Source organism: Parus major, chromosome 12, assembly GCF_001522545.3.
Source record: "Parus major isolate Abel chromosome 12, Parus_major1.1, whole genome shotgun sequence".
In the NCBI taxonomy this organism is placed as follows: Eukaryota; Metazoa; Chordata; class Aves; order Passeriformes; family Paridae; genus Parus; species Parus major.
This window is the reverse complement of record NC_031781.1, coordinates 16,740,182-16,757,505: the sequence shown is the minus strand read 5'-3', so window position 1 is coordinate 16,757,505 and position 17,324 is coordinate 16,740,182. Positions and strand designations below refer to the sequence as shown.

Sequence of the window (17,324 nt, the reverse complement as noted above, 5' to 3'; positions counted from 1 at the left end):
TGCTCAGAGTGGGCATACCAATGAATTTTTAGATTCCAAGCTCTCCCAAATGGTCATTATCTTGCCTTCTATTTAAAGAGGAATAAATTAAATTGCAAGAGATGGTGCAACTTGTTTTGCAGATCTTATTTAATTTGGACTAGCAGTTTGCATTTTCCATCTGCACAACATAATCATTAACTTTTTGTGTTTCTTCATTGTCACTGTGCAGAGTGCTTTTCATGGGTGAACTCTGCCCTTTCTTACTGTTAGTTTTTTATTTCTTTAAAGGAGCGTGTCTCTATTGATTTTTCTTTTAGGATGAAGTATATATAAAATTATTCATCCTAGTAAATGTGCTTGCAAAAAAATCTATGTGATTCATGGTCTTTGATCCTGTTATCACTTATGTGGGTGTTTAACTTTACTACTGTGCACAGTCCCAATGGGGAGAATCTTAATTTAAAAAGTACTATTCTAAAAATAATGTGAGGGGTTTTGCACATGTCCATATTGTATTGTGAGGAACATCTCCCTGTAAAACCAGGCATGTAAATTAAATGAGCTGTAGAGAAGATGGGAAAGCAGAGAAATTATTATCCCCTAAGTGTAGAAATTTTGATGTTGAATTGTCTCCATCCATGGTTAGTCTGCACAGTAGCCATCCTTCATTGTGTGAATGCAGAAAATGTTTTGTCTTAAAGCTTGGGTTTTTGGAAAGATTTAGTGTTTTGGTCAGCATTGCCAAGCCAAACCGAGCACAAGGGTTATTTTGCTCATTAAGGCAGCCCAGAGACCGCTGGGTCAGCGGTGTGACCTGTGTATGTGCAGACAAGGGGCTGCCAGCAGCGTGTGTGAACGTGGTTTTGTGTCCTAAAAGTTGGAGTTCTAAGAGAGATTTAGTGTTTTGCTCAGCACTGCCAAGCCAAACTGGGCACGAAGGTTGTTTTGCTCAAAAAGGCAGCCCCACAGAGTTGTCAGCTCTGTGCTGTGGCCTGTGTATGTGCAGACAGGGGTGCAGGGTGGTGGCACTGGGGGCCCCGTGTGCCCCAACGCCTCGTGGCTTTTTGTAAAGGTCTCGGGAAGAAGATCAGCGATTCCCTTCAGCTGTGCCCCGCAAGAGAGGCAGTAAGGGGATGGAGCGAGCGCCTGTGCCCCTTTGGGGAGCCACCCGCGCTCTCCAAAGGTCCCTTGGCCACGTCCATCCCTGTAATCACCCTGCCCGTTTCCCGTCTGTCCTTCCCGTCGCATCTCGTCCCCGTCTCTCTGTCCCTCCCCTGTCTGTCGTCCAAGCCCGAGTCCCGCTCACCCCCTCCCTCCCTTGTCCCCTCCCCGCGGCCCGTCCCGCCCCTCGCCCCCCGCCCGCCGCGGAGATGGCGCTCAGCCCCCCCGAGCTGCCGCTGCACTCGCCATGGACCTTCTGGCTGGACAAGTGAGTGGGGCCGGGGGCTGCGGGAGATGGGGAAACCCTCCCGAATCCGTCTAGGAAGGGATGCGCATCTCTGGGATTATCGGTTCGCTCGTCCAAAGATTGGATCCGGGAAGTTAATGCTGGGCTGCGTGCGGGAAACGCGCTGGTGCGAGGGACTGTCCCGGTGCCTGTGCCCATCCAGGGGGTCGGCAGCGGTTCCGAGTAGTGAAACCGGCTTGGAAACGCTTTCGGGTCTGTAGTTCAGGGGACACACATTGGTCCAGGCACCGTCGGTGCAGGTTTGAGTTCTAAATTTAGAGATGAATCTCTCCAGCAGCGGGAATAGAAGGGTAAAGGTTGTGCTTTGCTGCTGTGGTTTTCGCAGCCCTGCTGCCCCAGATGGACCCGCTGCCATGCCGAATCTTACAACGCTTTAATATCAGGTTTGGCTCCCGCAGGTGATCAGTTTTTAAAATCCAAAGTGATACGTTTTGAAGGATTAGCTAAAATTTATTAATTACCTGCAGATTCTTATTATACTTCATTTGCTTGAAGTTTGAGTCTCTGATGCTGTGGAAAGAGGCTGCCAAGGGAGGTCACCCCTGTGGTGCACACAGCGAGGCATAGGGAAGAAGTGCCCAAGTCAAAACTGAAAGTTTCTTACCAGCATTTGATGTTATTTTCCTAGCATGCATTTTCTAACATCTTGTTATTTAATCTACAGCTTCCTTTTCTCAATTTTTTGGTGTATTTGTCCTCTCTCCCCACCCCAGAAGGCAAGTTTATCAGTTTTTCTGCCACTGCACATACTGCCCCGTGCTATTAGTAAAATTCTCCTCTTTAGTTATTCTTCTGGTAACTTTCCAACTCATGATAGAGAAATAACAAGGAACTGTTGAAAACTCAGGTGCAGCAAATCAAATCTAATTAATAAAGCCGTCAATTATTTCTGATTACTTCTTTTGCAGTCATGACGCAGTTATGGTCAAGTTTGGGTTCCAAGTTGTATTTTTGCTTCTTTGTTTTTAAAAAGCATCATTTGAAATGGTGTTTAATCAAGTCACCCACCAGGTCTGTTTGTTTGTTTACATAAGCCATGTAGAGATAAACATGTCTATTTTTTATAATCAGTGTTGGCAGTTAAAATCTATTTTGAGTTCCTGAGTCCTTGCATTTTTTTTCTTAAGTTTTACTTCCACAATGCTTCAGTCTCTTAAAATTCAGTTATTCTATAGATTTTTTTTTTGACTTTTCAGACCCCATGTAAATGCATTTAATTAGTACTGTTGTTTCTTAACTTATACATCCAAGAGTGTATGTACAAGAAAAAAAACCACTGGGACTATAAATACAAACAAAACTGTGTTTTGTTTACCAGTAACAAGGATAGAATAATGACAGGAAACAAGAATGAACACAAACAAGACATGTTTTATGCACTCAAAAGTCATTTAAGGCATTAAAAAGCACACAAGAAATGGAACCGTGATCTTAATTTAATTTACTGCAGTGTGTGGAAGTTGACATCTCTCTGCAGAGCCCCACAGAAATGGCTGGGATGTTTATTGGTACATCCACAGAGATTTGATGGTGGCTTAGGCTTGTATCTGTTGGACTTCCTGTAGAAGATAACTGTGGGCACTTTTCAAACCGACTTCAGTAGCACCTAGTGTGGAGCAGTGCTGTTTCCTCAGGAGGTTGTATTGATTTTTGACTGCTGCTGCATTTTACCCTGTACTTGCAGAGAAAAGCAGGAAGAAGTGACGCTTAAGGATAAATAGATGTTGAGATGGATATGTAGTTATCTCTTTCTATTAAATTACTGTGAGAGAGATCCATGACATACAATTTTAAGATCTCTAAAACATATCTTTTCATTAAGTCACGCTGTTAAAATAAATATCCATCAGCTAAGTGGTACTTTCTGCTGCAACTAGTGATGTGCTACCCTTGGGGTTCATGGCCTTGCTTTTATCATAGCAGCGCTATCCATCTCCTGCTTTAGAAGTAAATGTCTTTGTTTTATCTACATCAGCACTTGTTTCAGTGAATGCCTTGGCACAGGCTGAACATCTGGAGGCTGGCATCCTGTGGCCAGGTCCTGGTTCACTGCCATCATCCCACACGTGTCAGAGGGCATCTGCATTTCCCGTTAGTGCTAAGCTTTTCTTGGTATCCGTGTCTGAAATAGCAGCCATCTGATGGTGCTCTCTGCTATCTTACCCTGTGAATGCCTTAGGAAAATGAGCACAATGAAAGCTGTGGGAGAATATTATTCACCAGTTTGACAAAAAAGACCACATCTATGATCTTGAATCGCTTGCAGGTCAACAGTTCCAAAGAAGGTGCAGAGAAGCTGGCAGGTGTTTTCCTCTTAAGACAAATGAGATTTCCTTTTTAACTGTTAAAATGTTCCAAGGTCAAGTGCTAAAAGTTTGGAAAACAGGAGTTTAGATCTGCTGTTTATTTTGTCCATTCTACAGATTTCCAAGTTCATACCCACATGTCTCATTGGTAGGATTTTTGCCTGCAGTGATGTTAGGGAGCAGTGGGAATTTCAGTGAGGCTCGCAGGAGCTTTTGGTGCCACCTTGGGAAGCTGATTCATGCTGGTGGCTCTTTATACTTGTGCTTATCTCAGGAAGACTCTGGTTCTGTTTGAAGTGGCTTCTGCTCTGAAAGGAAAAGTTGCCTTCTTAGGTTTTGCTACATTGTGTAGTCTTTCAGTTATTTTTTACAGCAAAGTGTCAGTATGCATCACTGAATATAACAAATAAAATATGAGCATTGCCAATCTGGTCACTATGTTGAGTAGCACATTCAACACCGGAATTGCACAAAAGGAAAAGTTAAGTGACACAATCATCAAAGACTGGGCTGTCCTGCATAACAAACCACCTTCTGCCCTTGAAACCATCCCTTAATGGGATTTGGGGCTGTGGATCTGGGTGTGATATTTCTGTAAATACAAAGATGTGAGGATGATTATACTTTTTCATGTACATGTGGACATGATGCAAATATCCTGCTTAATAAACTTTGCAAATCCCAATTGTCACTTAGCCTGGGGTACCACACAGTGTGATTTAACCCCAGACAAAACCGAAGCACTGCACAGACGCTCGCTCGCTCCCTCACCAGCAGGACTGGGGAGAGAATTGTAAGGGTAAAAGCTGGAAAAGTCGTGGGCTGAGATAATGACAGTTTAATAGGGAAAGCAAAAGCTGCACACGCAGGCAAAGCAAAACAAGGAATTAATTCACTGCTTCCCATGGGCAGGCAGGTGTTCAGCCACCCCCAGGAGAGCAGGGATCCATCCCACATGCCTTGGGAAGACAAACACCATCACTCAAAACATCCCTCCTTCCTCCTCCTTCTTGCACTTTATATACTGAACACAATGTCAGATGGAATATCCCTTGGGTCAGCTGGGGTCAGCTGTCCTGGCTGTGTCTCCTCCCAGTTTCCCATCGCTTTGCAGGATCATGTCCTGCTTGCCCTGTTTTCTGGCCTGACTTCGAACAATGCCCTTTAGATAATCTTAATTCTCTTGCAAGAATAGTTTAACTCTTCAGTATCTTTGTGAGGGGAAGTATGTGTTTATAAACTGTCAAATGTTATTTGTCTTCTTCTGGAAAGACAAAATATTCTTACAGAAATTACTATCCTTATGTGCTGATTTTTCTGTCTGTATGTTGTAGATGAGTTCTATATAGAGCTGAATAGATACATTTTGATAACTAAACCATTTTAATAATGTGTTAATCTTCCTAGCTGAACACATCAGATATTTGAAACTAAACTTAATAATTTTCCTTCTTCCCTATAGCAAAATTTATTTATCTAGGATCATCTATTTCATCTATTACAGCTTATGAGTAGGTGGCTTACAATGAAAAATGATGGTTAATATTATAAGAATGTTCAATCCAGTAAGTGCATTTTGACAGGCTTTGATGGCTTGAAATCAGTCTTTGTATTCAGAATGGATTACCAGATTTATTTAGTTGCCACAGCATGTTTTTGACTTTATGCTTTTTAAGTAAATATTTTGCTTATTTATACCAAAAGCAGTTGTGGCTAAGCACTTACAGGGGTATTTTCAAAATTGCTTGGCAGCTTTTAAAGCTCCCGCTAAAGCTGTGATGAGAGTCCCACTGGGAAACAAAGGCCAGTGTGAGCACATATGAAACAACTTCTATACTTAATTCTTTGCAGAAAAACAGAAAAGCTACAGTTCAGCATCAGAAATTAACATAAGCACAACCACCTGGAGGTTTATTCATGGATAAAACAATGGAATTTATCTTTGTATCCTTTGTTCTTTATTCGTGCTGGAATAATGAAGGAGTAGCAAAGAAAGCTGGCATTAGGATTTGTTTTGTGGAGATTATTCCTGTTTCCACATTCCCGTGTGATTCACCACAAGATGCTGTACAGTGGGTCTGGCCTGATTAGGCAACTCAATTAGTCTTGATACTGCACTAAATCTTCTCCTATAAAGGTTCTGAAGATGCAGTGGTGTCAGAGGGCATGAAACAGGCAGACCAGGAGAACCATTGAATATTTTATATGCAGACCCTCCATGGGAAACCCAGATGCACAATTGTAGGTGAAGCACAACTATTTCCACCCCCAGAGGATCTGTCATTGCCAGGCTGGTGCTGTGATCCAGCTCCTTCCTGTTCCTGTGCTCCTGGGGATTGGCAGGGCCTGCTGAGTTCTTGGAAATGAATTGTTCACCATGGCAGTAACTCACAGATCAGTAGGGCATATTGGATTAATTGAACTGTTGATGGCAGTAAAATTATCTGAATGGGAAGAATCCTACAATGGAATTTTGAGGGTCAATATTTGCAGGGTCTTGTTTTGTTGTACCACGTGTACTGAGGGTTTTAGTGAGGTACACAGCCATCTCCCTATTCTTACCTTATAGTTCTGGAGAGTTAGACAAATAGGAATTTCTACAGATTCTTTCACTTGAAAATCATCTGTCATTTCTGCTAACTTAATTTAAACTTTACTCAAAATGTGTACTCAAGTAAAAAGAAAATAAATCACAATTTCATGGGTTTCAAGGCACAAAACTCCTGAGTGGTTTACTGAGTTTCTGGGTGAAACAAACACTACAGTTCAGATTTGTCAGCAGTCTGGAATTTTGCAGAAAACTAAAGGTTTTTTTCTTCTATCTGTCAGATTAAAATACTGTCCTTGCCTTATACTCATTAAACCAAATTTGTGCAGGTGTAAATTCTGCAGCAAATGATCCCGAACTTTCAAATTGATGCATCATCATTTTCTCAAATACATTTTTGCAGTAGGATTTTGGTTTTGTTTGATTGTTTGTTTTTCAGATAAAAACGTTTGTGTGTTCATGCTCGTATCCATAAATGACTGACGCTTTCCAAAGCTGAATGAAAGGCTAAAATAATACTGTAATCTGCAGGGCCTGGAGCACTTACCAGGCAGGTTACCAGGAATAAATGGTCACTCACCATAACTTTTAAAAGAGGTAATTTGCTGGTTGGTTGCTGCTTTCTGTCAGCTGATCACAGTTTCTCTGGAAAATGTTGCTTACAACTATCAAAATGAATAATTTTATAACCTTGGAGTGGTATATTCTACCTGTCTTAGTTGCTATTTTAAATGACATTAAATTTTCTAAATGGCTACCATGATGATCTAGGTAACCTTTGAAGGCTATGGCTAGAGAATACATTTTAATCTTTTATTTGAATAGACCTTACTATTGAAGCAACTCAGTGGCAGTATCAGCACCAGGATATCAAGTGATGGCAGTATCTGTTGTATGACACATGTAATGCCAGAGGCTTTGGTGACTGCTAAGCCACCAGTGGCAGAAATAATCCAGAAGAGAAGTAATTTCTTGGGCAGTGGGGTGAGACAGAAAGAGGCAAAATTTATCTTGGGTTTTGCCTCTTTGTGTTCCATTCTACATGAAACAAAGTGTTAGTAGAGAGATGCTAGTATGGTTAGCAAGAAAAGAACAAGGGGTAGTTGGTTGTGAATCCAATAGTTAAATCACTTTGTAAGTTTTAAAGTCTGTTTGAACTTATTACCTTTTTGTTGTGCTTTCAAAAACAATCTGTTTCTCTAAAATACTGTGAATTTCCCTTTTTGCTCTTTAATGCTGAGTGTAAAGTGTACATAAAAAATGCCAAAACACACACACAAAAAAAACCTCCAGACCTCCAAACCTTACTAGAATAATTCCTTTTATCACGTTGATGACAGATTTTTTTTGTTACTGGTTTTAAGTCATCCATCTTTTCATGGGAGTTCTCATAGTTCACGAGCCACCAGACTACAAGCTGTGCCATGGTGATTTCTTGTTGATTTTTTTTTGTCTCCTGCCAGTTCCACCATTGTAATGTGCTGGTAATTAACAGGCAAATAGTAAAGCAGATGTTACTTTGCCTCTTTTATACTGAAAAAGTTGGGAGGTATTTTTCTGCTGGTTTTGTATGTATTTTTAAAGCAGCTTATTTTAACAGGAGCCTTTAAAAACCTTAGAGCTATTATTAGACTTTTGAAGATGTGATGCTGTTTCAGTGGTTTTGCATATTAAATTTCTTCCTTTACATGAATATCTAGGGTTTGCCCAGAGCTTCAATTATATCTGTAACAGCTGAGAGTAACTTCAGTGTTTCCCTGGACGTATTTCACGCTGATCAGATGTATCAGGGAGGGATGCTGAGATCTGCTTTGCTTTTATCCCTTCTTCAGCTGGTACCCAAGCAACAGCTGCGTTTTCTTCTGTTTCCTTAAACCTGCTCTCTTGCTTCTGTTTCCAGATTTAGTAATTTTACACATTTTTGTTTCCTCTTCTGAGACACAATGGGAGGTTGCTTTTGTCTTTGATCTTCATTTTTCTTTAGAAATCCTACTTCAGCTTCTGAAGGGAAAGAAAAATGTTTCTAGTTCTAAGAAATTGAATGTGCCTTAGCAATTTTGACCTCATTCCCCCAAAACTGTGCCTGTGGGATTGTGTGCTGGGAATTTTAAGGTGGGTGTTACAATGCACTGTTAGTGCAGTGACAGGAACACAGGGATGTCTGGGGGTGTGAATGCACCGTCCCATGTCTCATGCACTGAAGAGTAATGAAAAAGATTATAAATAGGACCATTTAGGTTGGAAAAGACCTTTCAGATGATGGGATGCAGCTGGTGCTGTGTGTGACTAAAGAATCACAGACTATCCTGAGTTGGAAAGGACAAATGAGGATGAAGTCCAACTCCTGGCCCTGAACAGGACCATCCCCAAGGGTCATGCCCTGTGCTGGAGAACATTGTCCACGTGCTCCTTGGCATCCATGGGACTGTGCCCATTCCCTGGTGTCCTGATATCCCTAAAGCTCCCCTGGCACAGCTCCAGCCATTCCCTTGGGTCAGTGGCACCACAGAGATCAGTGCTCTCCACTTCCCCTCATGAAGAACTCGTAAACTGCAACGAGGTTTCCCCTCAGTCTCCTCCAGGCTGAACAGACGGAGTGACCTCAACCACTCTTCTTATGGCTTCCGCTGAAGGCCCGAGAGAGAGAAGCAGCTCTGGGTGGAGCTGGTGCTGGTCAGTATGAGGGTGAGCTACAGAAGCTGAACCACACCAGGGTGCCTGGCAGTGACACCAGCTCAAGGCTGTCTTGGCTTTACAGGCCGTGCTGGTGGTACATGTGCCTTGAGGGCATCGGTGTCGGCAGTACAAGATCTGCCCGGAACCACGGAGGTTCCCTGGCTGCGTCGGGTGCCATAGCCTGACCTGCGGCACTTGTGCTTCTCCTCAGCCCGTGTGGGTGTCCCATCCTTCAGGGGTAGCGAGGAGCCCATGGCGGGTGTGGCCGTCCTGGTGAGGGCGGCGCGGGGCTGAGGGGAGGCGAGGCCGCGCCCGCGCCCCGCCGGCTGTGCGCCTGCGCCACCTAGCGGCCCGCGCTGAGGGCCCGGCAGCACAGGCTGTGCGGATGAGCTTCCTTTTCAAGGTGTGAAGCACCGGGAGCGTCTCAAAACGCTAAAAAAGGGGGTTGGGGTGTGTTAAATGCAATTGGAAATAGTTCCGGGGTAGGATCATGCGGTTCTCTTCTGGTAGCCCGTCACCAGTGAACAGCAGAGCTTTGATGGTGTGTGGTAGATCTGAGAGCAGCACTGTGCTGCTCGGCTAAAACTCCTGATACTTCTGTTTAGTTTTACGAATTGCCTGGCAAATATTAATTTATTCGCAAGTATAAAAGAACTTTAACTCCTATCTTTAAATGATTCATGATAATTTGGAATTGGACTTCCCCTTTAACATGCGAACATTTTAACTTCATGCTCGTGCAATTCTCATTCCATCTCCCTTCTTTGCCTCCTTGATAAAATAAATATTTTAATTAATCAATGCTTTGTCTTCAAGGTCACTTCCTGGTACAACAGCAGCTGAATGTGCATTAAATTTGAAGAAGATTTATACAGTACAAACAGTGCAGGTAAGGCAAGTGGCTCTGCTACAGGAGCTGCCACATGTTATTAATGTAACTTCACACCTCAAGTTTCGTTTTTCCTCCTAGGATGAGTCACACCTGTAGCTTTGCTTACTTGAGGTGTGAAACGTGAGTGTTACTGGTGTTGTGTGTTTGTATTTCTGAGTCAGTGTTTGAATTTCATTTGGCTTTCCGGATGGGAAAAGGAGGAGGCATATTGGATTGGGCATGCTGAATTCTTAAACCTTCCTGAGTTTCCACTAGTACACTGAATTATATTTGGTGTATTTTAAATACCTTTCCAGCCTTTTCTCCTTTTTCTAATACAGAAACTAACTGTGCAAAGACTAAAAATTGCAGCGTGTGGCGCTTTTTTTTTTCTTTTTTGGTGGGGTTTCTCTCCTTAAATGTCTATCTATAAAAAGATTCTAGCAAACTGAATTAGACTCTTAAACCATGTGATACTTGCAGCAGTGAGAAATTCTGCATGTCTGTGTCATCTGCCATTGCCTAGTAGTGGGTATCTCTTGCAAGTAAAATTGTATCTGTTTTAATACTACAATTAGCATGAAGTGTGTACCAAATTGGTATTTGTCTCACCTTAGTGCTAAGCTAACTAGTTCACTAAATCCCTGAAATTTTAGGGTAATGCCAGACTCTTCTCTTTGAGAAGTACACCTGCAGCAATCTATTGAAGTTTTAAATAAGGCTTTCTCATGAAGGTCTGCACAACTTCGTACATTGCATGAGATTTCCAAACACAAAACCTTCCAAACTGTATGTCCTAGTTCAGGACAAAAAGAGCTCTCAAATGTTTCCACAGCCATGTATCTCTGCTCCTTCTTCTGCAAGTCACTTTAGGGTTCTGGCACGCAACAATTTAAGAATAAGATCATATCAAACATGGGTGTTTCATACCAAGTTTTTATATTTTTAGTAGTCTTTAATTTCTTCTTGTGGCTGGGTAAAGGTAATGGCTGTTAGGCAGCATTGCCAAGAGCCACAAAATTTTACCACATAATGTTACAGTCCTTGTTTCTAAGGTTGTGCTAGTGATTAACTATTATGTATTACTTAATGTACTTAAATATTATGTCTAGATAATACTTAATGAGTTGCACTAATGATTAATATTGCATCGCCACATGTTGATGCAACTTAAGTCTTTCAAAATCCTTTCTATTCCCAACTCTTGGATAAAGAGAGAAGAGTTTGGGATCTTTTCAAGCTTTTGTCCCTATTGCTCACTACTGCTTTTGGGTGCACTTTTATCCATCCCAAACCTGTCTGACAGCTTCTGTTTTTACCAGCAGAAACATTGGGAAGTAATCCAATGGTTCCTGTTAAACTGAATCTTTGAATTTTTGCCCCATTCCTGTATTAACATACATATAAAATAACCATATCAGGTTCTTTGCATCTGGTTGAAACCTTTCACTCAGACAAACTAGTTGGGTTGCTGGCTAGATATTTAGTTCACCAGAATTATTGTTTGTGGTGTTTTTGTAACTCAGAATAATCATAATGACCCTTAGGCTAGTCTTAAGTGAAGCAAGGTGGATGTTTGATATAAATATATATTTTTAATAGGCTAAGGAAGTTTTATGTACTGGTTTGTTCTTACATACTCAAAGTAACTCTGGTTTTGATGCTTTTTTTCCCCTCTCTATTCAAAACTATAATATGTGTTTGGACTTATTCCCTTTTTTCCACCTTCAGGCATGCAGGACTGTCATCTGAAAATAATAAAAGTAGAAATGATTCTGTAAGAAGTTCTTTTCAGTACATTTTACTATAACATAGAAGGTGCCTGGTCTCCAGGAGCAGGATGTTTAATTGGTTCAGAGAAAATTAGCAGGGAAATAAATCTACATGAAACACCCTCTTGTGTTGTTAATGAAACAAATATTTTTCCTTTTCAAGGATTTCTGGAGTGTCTACAACAACATTCCTCCCGTGACAAACTTGCCTCTGAGATGTAGCTACCATTTAATGCGGGGAGAAAGGCGCCCGCTTTGGTACGTGTGTTGTCATCAGACATTTCTGGGAATGGGCAGTGGAATAACTTGAAGGGTGAAAGATTTGGGATAGGAGGGTCTTGTTTCTGTTGGCTGCAAACACCTGAACTCAAGAGACCAATGAAAGAAATACTCCAAGGTTCTTGTTCAGTTTGAAAGTGGCTTGTACCAAAGAGTCTTTATTAAAAACACAGACTGTAATTTCATTGTCCACCTCTGGATGTAAATGTACAAAAATAGATTATGAAATAGAAGCTTAAGAAATTATAATATGACTCTGAATTTCAGTTTGGGAATACACAGAATAAGTTACTTCTATCTGAATTTTTTTAGCTTGCACATTATTTTCTTTTCTGGTGAGATAATGATGCAAACAACTGATGGTCCTTCACTCCTTTTCATCTATGCAAAAGTACAGATATGCTTCATGTACCTTGGATCAAAAGTAATTTAAGACATTATGAGGTGATTCATTGCAGTAAATTCCTACTTGATTGTAGGATAGCAATGGAACAAAGTATAAATAATTGATGTTTTCTTTTCAGAAATCAAACTGCACCCCTTCTTCCTGTTGAAGTTCTGTTGCATTTCAGAGAACTTCAGCACTTTCTGAAGAGTTTTGATCTCTTTGGCATCATTTGGGTTGATTGGGATTGCATTAAGGCTCTTTAACTTAATCATAGTTGTCTAACTTTGTGGTGACTTACTGCAGGAGATTTCTGTCCTAGTCTACTGGAAATGTAAATTTTCTAAAATGAAATGCATCTGAAGGTCTGTGTTACTTATATGAAAATACTGTGACTGGTCAGGATAGCTAAAGTGGGCATGAAAAAACATTGATATCTGTATAAATCAACTGGGCCATCATCTGCAGGCCTTCATATCTTTGTAAGGATGAATTAGAGCATTTGGGGAGTTGATTTTTTTGGGTTTGTTTTTCCTATTTTTAGTTTTCATTTGTTAACCGAAGACTAGAGGTCTAAAATGCAAAGATAATTTCTGAAAATGAAACACTTTTTAAAGCCTATCAAAGTAATTTCACATTTTAAGAAAGGCATTGCAAGAGATTGATCTCATTATCAGTAATTTGCTAACTTTTCAATAATTACTGCCAAGAAGCTTTTCTCAGATTGCCATTACAGTATAGTGGCCAATTCCAGCATTCTGTGTATTTTTTTTTTCTTTTAGAAAGAAAGAGAAATCCTGAAGTAAGAATTGAGGATGCAGATTCTTAAAGATGTCCTCCCAAAGTTTTCCCCCTCTTTTCCCCAGAATCTGTCAGGATTGGTGGGAGACCATTGATCCTGAGGAATCTCTATCAGTGTCACACTGGGTTTAGATATTCCAAAGACTAATTTTTAGGTTATTCCTTTAATTTGGCCTTTACAGAGTTTTAGCAGGAAACGAGAAGCCCTAATTTAAAGTCTTAGAAAAAGAATTGTGACAGAATAAACTTGAGAAACTCACAGGTTAGTGCATTGTGCCTTTGTCATTACAAGGCAGTTTAATGGTTACCATTGCTCCGACCCAGGGCAGCTTCAGTCTTTTTTTAATAAGGGCAATTAATTTCTAGCTGTCACAAAACTGAAATGAATTGTGCTCATGTTCTTTTATTAAATTGAATAAACGGAAGAGTAAAAAGCTGCTGCTGTGAAAATATGCCAAAGGTTTTCCAAAATTAAAGGTTACCATAGTAAAATGTAAAATTGTTTTGTGGCTTGTTCCCATACAGTGTGCAGCCACTTCAAAGATGGTCTGTAGTCAGGGAAAATACAAGTGTTTTCCAACACACAAAACTTGAAAAGGGTTAGGTGTTGAGTGATACACTTCATATGAACAATGAAAGAATTATCTCTGATGTCAGAAGCCAGAGTCATGCTCCCTGGAGTTAGTAATTGCATTTCAGATGGGATTTTTCTGGGAAAATGAAACCACAAACACAGGGTTATCTAGATGTGAATTTGAATGTTTATTTTCACTGATCTATCTCCTGCAACAGGGAAGAAGAAAGCAATGCCAAAGGAGGTATATGGAAAATGAAGGTCCCTAAAGAAAGTACGGTATGTTACATTGACTCTTTACTCAGACCTTGTTTAGTAAGGGAGTTTCTTTAAACTCTGCTTGATAAAGCTGTTGTAAAGGTTTTCACTTCTTACATCACCCAACACAACAACCAAACACTACTTTAATTTCCATAACCTTTTAAAGACAATGAGCAAAAGTTTATTTTGCCGTAATTCCATATCTCTCGCTTTAGATAACATTTGGCAATGTATTATATAACAAAAGAAAGTTTGTATTATAAAACAAAAGAAAGCTACAGTGTTTCAATTTGGAAACATGGTAATTGATGATCACCTTTGTTCTCCAGACTGTTTCCTTATAGGCATACAAAGAAAAATAGACCTTTTCCTGATAATCTTTGCTAAATTATGTATTTTTTTCATTTAAAAGTATGAAAGATGAAATCTATTCAGGCAAATCCTTGAGCTCTAATGAAATAACTGTGTTTCTCTTTGCCTCTAATCAAATGCATGTGAGTAACTTCTGTGAACTGCCACAGAAAGGAGATTTGACCTCTTCACACATGGTGTTTATGTGTGTAAGTGTGCTCTGGATCAGGCCTTTAAACAGAAAAAGTGAAGTGTCAGAAAAATGTGACAGCCTTGCAGAAGGTATTAAATGCTGAAAGATGGTACTCAAAATTTCAGCTGAAAGTTAATTGATTTTTGCCTGTGGGCTTTTTCCTTGTATATGAGTTGCAGCTTTCCTCCCCTGCAGTCCCAAGTGGTCACAAAAGACTGAAATTGAAATTGTCTTTTTCCTCCTATAATCCAAGGTGTGAAGATTGTCAGAAGTGACAAGTGGTTTGGAGAGCCTGAATTACTGGGCAGTGAATTTAGGGACCCCAGAGGCCTTGTTTTTCAGAGGCTGAATGACAGCCCCTTTTTGACATGAAGGTAGTTTTCATCTCTCAAGCTATGCACCACATGGCCTCAGTCACTTCTGAAAGGTTTGCTTGAAGGTGAACTTCAGTCAGCTTTCAGTGCTTGGTAAATAGCATAAATAACACCTTCATACCTGTTTCTCATTTTTTTGGCTTCAGTCTTCACCACACATGGGCACAGCATCTCCTTGGCTATGATGAACCATCTTGTACAGACCCAACAATTAATTATATAACACAGCATGCACTTACAAGAAATATTCCTTTTTAGCTAGACAACCTCAGAAAGAGAAGATGCTCAGAACTGACTTAGCAAACCTAACTTTTCATTTAAGAAATAATAATGTGAATGTAATGTTTTCCTGCCTTCTTAGGCTGCAGTTTGGAAAGAGCTTCTGCTAGCAACTGTTGGAGAGCAATTTACAGATTGTTGTGCAGCAGGTAATGATTGAGACATTTCTCCATCATTTCTTTTCACCATATTTGCTTCTCTCCTTAGCATGAATATCTGATAAAAGTGGCTATTACACTGACAGTGAATATTCTGTTAGGAATTGTCTTTCACTGGCTATCATTCCACAAAAAAAAGAATGGCATTTCTCAAGTTTACAGAGCAGTTCAGAAATAACCCTTCAAATGGTCTCTTACACACTTTATACACTGGTAGGGTTGTCTTGGGGTCACTTTAAGCAAATATATGATATTCTGCTGTCCACAGAGGTGGTTCTTGCCTTTGGCAATGTGCTTCTGGTACCACCTTTGTGTTTTGTTAGTGACCCTTTCCCTGGGATGCACAGAACAGCTGTGCTATGGAGCTCACAGCTGGATCAGCCACTGCTCCCAGCTGTGGCATGGCATTTGAGCTCTCCACAAAGCTGCATCCTAACACCTTCACACCAAAAAGGGCTTTTTCAGTGTAGCACTGAGTTACCAGCACTGGCAGCAGCAGCAGCCTGACTGAGGCTTTTTAAATTTTATTAATTTTGTTTTCTTTTTTTTTTTTTTTCTGTTGCTGCCTTGACAAAATGTAAAGGAAAAAGAGGGCAAAGTCTGGAAAAGCTGGTGTCTGATCTCCACCAGGTACTGTTCCTGGAGTTTTAGTTGTTTTATCCCCATCCTCCCATTTCTGCTTGTAGACATCACTGTAAGTAAATTGTCTTTGGGAGTTCACATTGCTGACCTTAGTGGAGGGAGTCTTGTGATTCCCTTCTAATCAAGTCTAAGAGTGCTAATAGCAAAGATGAATAATCCTATGCACCTCCTAAAAAACACCATGAGGTAATGTTTCCAATAACTTCTAAAAACAGAGTTTCTTTCTGGTAACTACTTTGTCTGGTTTGAACATTGGTATTTTCCTCACTGAGGACTGCTCTTTTCTTTCACATCTTTATTTTTTTTCCAGCTTTTGGACACTGTTTCATAATACATAAGTAGCAAATTAGACATGTCTCACTTTTAAAGTATTCCTTAATGGTTCTCCCCCTTTCTGTGCAGATGATGAAGTAGTAGGGATAAGTGTCAGTGTTCGTGACCGTGAAGATGTTGTTCAAGTCTGGAACAGGAATTCCTCTTCAGCAAGTGAAGCAAAAGTTGTAGAAAAGATTCATAAACTTCTCCCAAACACATCTTTTAAAGCGGCCTTTTATAAATGTAAGTATTTTGCACTGTTCATTTCTACCTCCATTAGAAAAACAAGAAGCTGGTAGGGTATTTCTATGGGAATATCCTACCTGATTCATCATTAATCACTTAGGAATGTAGCATCTGTCATTGCATTAAAATTATGTCCCTTCAATACAGAAGTTAGCTATCATTCAAAAGATATATTTAATTTTATTGTACAATCTGTTCTGTTTCATGTTTAATGTGCCTCATTCACAAAACAAGTTAAATATCTTAATAACTCTTGAGGCTACATACTGTCCAATTTAAGTATTAATTTAGAGGAACCAGTTGCAATCAGGATTTCAAGGGATCTCATATTTTAGGCTCCCTGTAAATGTATTATCAAACAGTATATTCTGAAAGATCCCTTGTTGGCACATTGTGTTCTCCCCTCCCTTGACTGATTTATACAGTTTTATCTTCTTTTTTTTTTTTTTTTATCTTTTCAACTCCTTGACAGAGTTTACATGTTCTTCTATTTTTTTTTTCCTTCTCTCTTCTCTAGCCCACAGAGAGCATCATGCTTTTGAAGGCTGATGTGGAAAGCATTGAATGCATTATATGCCAAGATCATTTGTTGTTATTTGGTGTTTTGAGCTGGTCTGGACAAGGAGGAGGATGGTGGAAGTGCTACATGGGGTTAACCCTTTTAACTTTCTGACATTTCAAACTGGCCTATTGCTACTGAAAATGAAAAAAAACCCAAACAGTTGCCTTGACCACTAAATACATGATTAATTGTTTCATGTTGAGTTGGTGTATTTAGTTCTTAGCTGTTTCTTTAAAAAAATATTTTGGCCACTTGTTTGTTCAACCCAACTGTATTTGTTT

The 17,324-nt window shown here is 40.1% G+C and overlaps 1 protein-coding gene across 3 annotated transcripts; it reads left to right on the top strand.

Moving 5' to 3' along the window:
- The first annotated feature begins 1,329 nt into the window (after positions 1-1,329).
- On the top strand, positions 1,330-17,307 carry EIF4E3 (eukaryotic translation initiation factor 4E family member 3). 3 transcript variants are annotated; one of them, XM_015640601.2, is made up of 7 exons: positions 1,330-1,411; positions 9,797-9,869; positions 11,787-11,881; positions 13,881-13,941; positions 15,203-15,269; positions 16,323-16,478; positions 16,999-17,307. In XM_015640601.2, the coding sequence occupies exons 1-7, from the start codon at positions 1,353-1,355 to the stop codon at positions 17,028-17,030; spliced, it is 543 nt and encodes a 180-aa protein (XP_015496087.1). In that variant the 5' UTR covers positions 1,330-1,352; the 3' UTR covers positions 17,031-17,307. The 3 variants fall into 3 exon arrangements, with proteins under 3 accessions (XP_015496087.1, XP_015496090.1, XP_015496089.1); XM_015640604.3 differs by lacking the exon at positions 1,330-1,411 and adding an exon at positions 9,334-9,383; XM_015640603.3 differs by lacking the exon at positions 1,330-1,411 and adding an exon at positions 9,405-9,521.
- The last annotated feature ends 17 nt before the right edge of the window (positions 17,308-17,324 follow it).

Bases quoted from the DNA above. Each gene is read 5' to 3' on its own strand.
- EIF4E3 (XM_015640601.2), top strand. From the start codon at position 1,353: ATGGCGCTCAGCCCCCCCGAGCTGCCGCTGCACTCGCCATGGACCTTC. The intron at 13,942-15,202 runs GTATGTTACATT...CTGCCTTCTTAG, and splicing joins AGGTCCCTAAAGAAAGTACG to GCTGCAGTTTGGAAAGAGCT. The intron at 16,479-16,998 runs GTAAGTATTTTG...TCTCTTCTCTAG, and splicing joins TAAAGCGGCCTTTTATAAAT to CCCACAGAGAGCATCATGCT.